General features: G+C 65.5%; 1 protein-coding gene across 1 annotated transcript in view; it reads right to left on the bottom strand.

The window, feature by feature from the left end:
- Window positions 1-403: 403 nt before the first annotated feature.
- Window positions 404-1,200, bottom strand: part of TNIP1 (TNFAIP3 interacting protein 1) — a 7,873-nt gene continuing 7,076 nt past the window's right edge. The window contains exons 16-18 of the mRNA XM_010155817.1: window positions 1,075-1,194; window positions 780-870; window positions 404-429 (exon numbers count right to left, since the gene is read on the bottom strand). Of these exons, the coding sequence (XP_010154119.1) occupies window positions 404-429; window positions 780-870; window positions 1,075-1,194 (237 nt within the window). The remainder of the gene's footprint in view (window positions 430-779; window positions 871-1,074; window positions 1,195-1,200) is intronic.

Here is a 1,200-nt window from a genome sequence, read left to right as displayed (position 1 = left end):
GGAGAGTCCCCGCCGTCACCAGCTCTGCCAGGGGCTGAACCGGAGCCCCTGGACCAGGGCAGCTCCTGGCATCGGCACGTTCCTGGGAAACGCTGGCTCCTCTTCTCTGAAGACCTGGCTCGAGTCTACAGCAACACCAGGCTGGCACCTCGGGGAAGGGGATGGCCGCAGGGGACTGACCCTGCGTTGGCTGCCCCCGTGACCGCACCTCCGGTCCCTCCTTCACGCTCTCCTCGCGGGGATGCACTGCTGAGCTGCTCCAGGCCACGGGTGCGGCCACGTCCGCCGCGTGTCCGTTCAGGGGGGTAGGCAGCCGGAGGAAGCTCCTAGATATATACACACGGGCACACACACACACCCTACTCCTCTTCCGCCAGCCCTGCGGCACAGCCGGTCCTTGGCATCAGGGCAACCCGGGACCTGCCTGTTCTGAGACACAAGAGAGGGGTGGCAGAGGGTGAGCGCAGCTCGCTGTGCCCAGACAAGCCCCGTGGGAGGGATGCCAGCCGTGGGATGGTTGTTATCCCCGAGCACCGACTGCCATAACCCCAGGGGCGTTCAGGCTCACGCCTGTCTTCAGATGGTGTGGGGATGGCGGGGGGCGTGGACACACGCAGCAGTGACCAGCCCCATGGCACTCATCCCTCCCCGGCTGACCGGAGGTGGGGGGTGAAGGGAAATGGCCAAGCTGTTCCCCCATCCCTCCCCAAAGCGCTCAGCCAACTGCCCAGGGTCTCGGGGTGAAGGACCCTTCCCTCGCCGAGAGTCCGAGCCCTTACCCAAGTCCTTGGGGACCGGTTTCACCCCTGCCACGGCCTGGGCGTTCTGGCTGCGAGCCATGGCGCAGGGTGGGCGCCACGGGTACTCGGGCTGCAGGAAAGGGAACAGAAACAGTGAGTTATCAGAGACCTGAATCGATTGCCAGCATGGGAGGAGGCAGAGGAGGAGGGCTGAGCATTCCTGTGCCAAAAGGACACGTACTCAGCTCCCTGCTCGGAGATTTGGTGGCCCTGGAAGAGCCACTCGCACGGGACCCCCGGCTTCCCCCTCGCGCTGGCACGGGTAGACACTCACGGGGGGAAAGTGGTGGAAGTTTTGTCCCGGCGTGTGCTCGCTCGGCATCGCGGGCGGGTATCGGACCTGCTGCCACTCGTCGAAGCCGTGGTACATAGGGTGAGTCACGGGGGGGCTGTACTGGTA

The sequence above is a fragment of the Eurypyga helias genome, unplaced genomic scaffold (genome assembly GCF_000690775.1).
Source record: "Eurypyga helias isolate BGI_N326 unplaced genomic scaffold, ASM69077v1 scaffold24747, whole genome shotgun sequence".
NCBI classification, from domain to species: Eukaryota; Metazoa; Chordata; class Aves; order Eurypygiformes; family Eurypygidae; genus Eurypyga; species Eurypyga helias.
The sequence above is the reverse complement of the archived record's forward strand: the minus strand, read 5'-3'. Positions and strand labels throughout refer to the sequence as shown.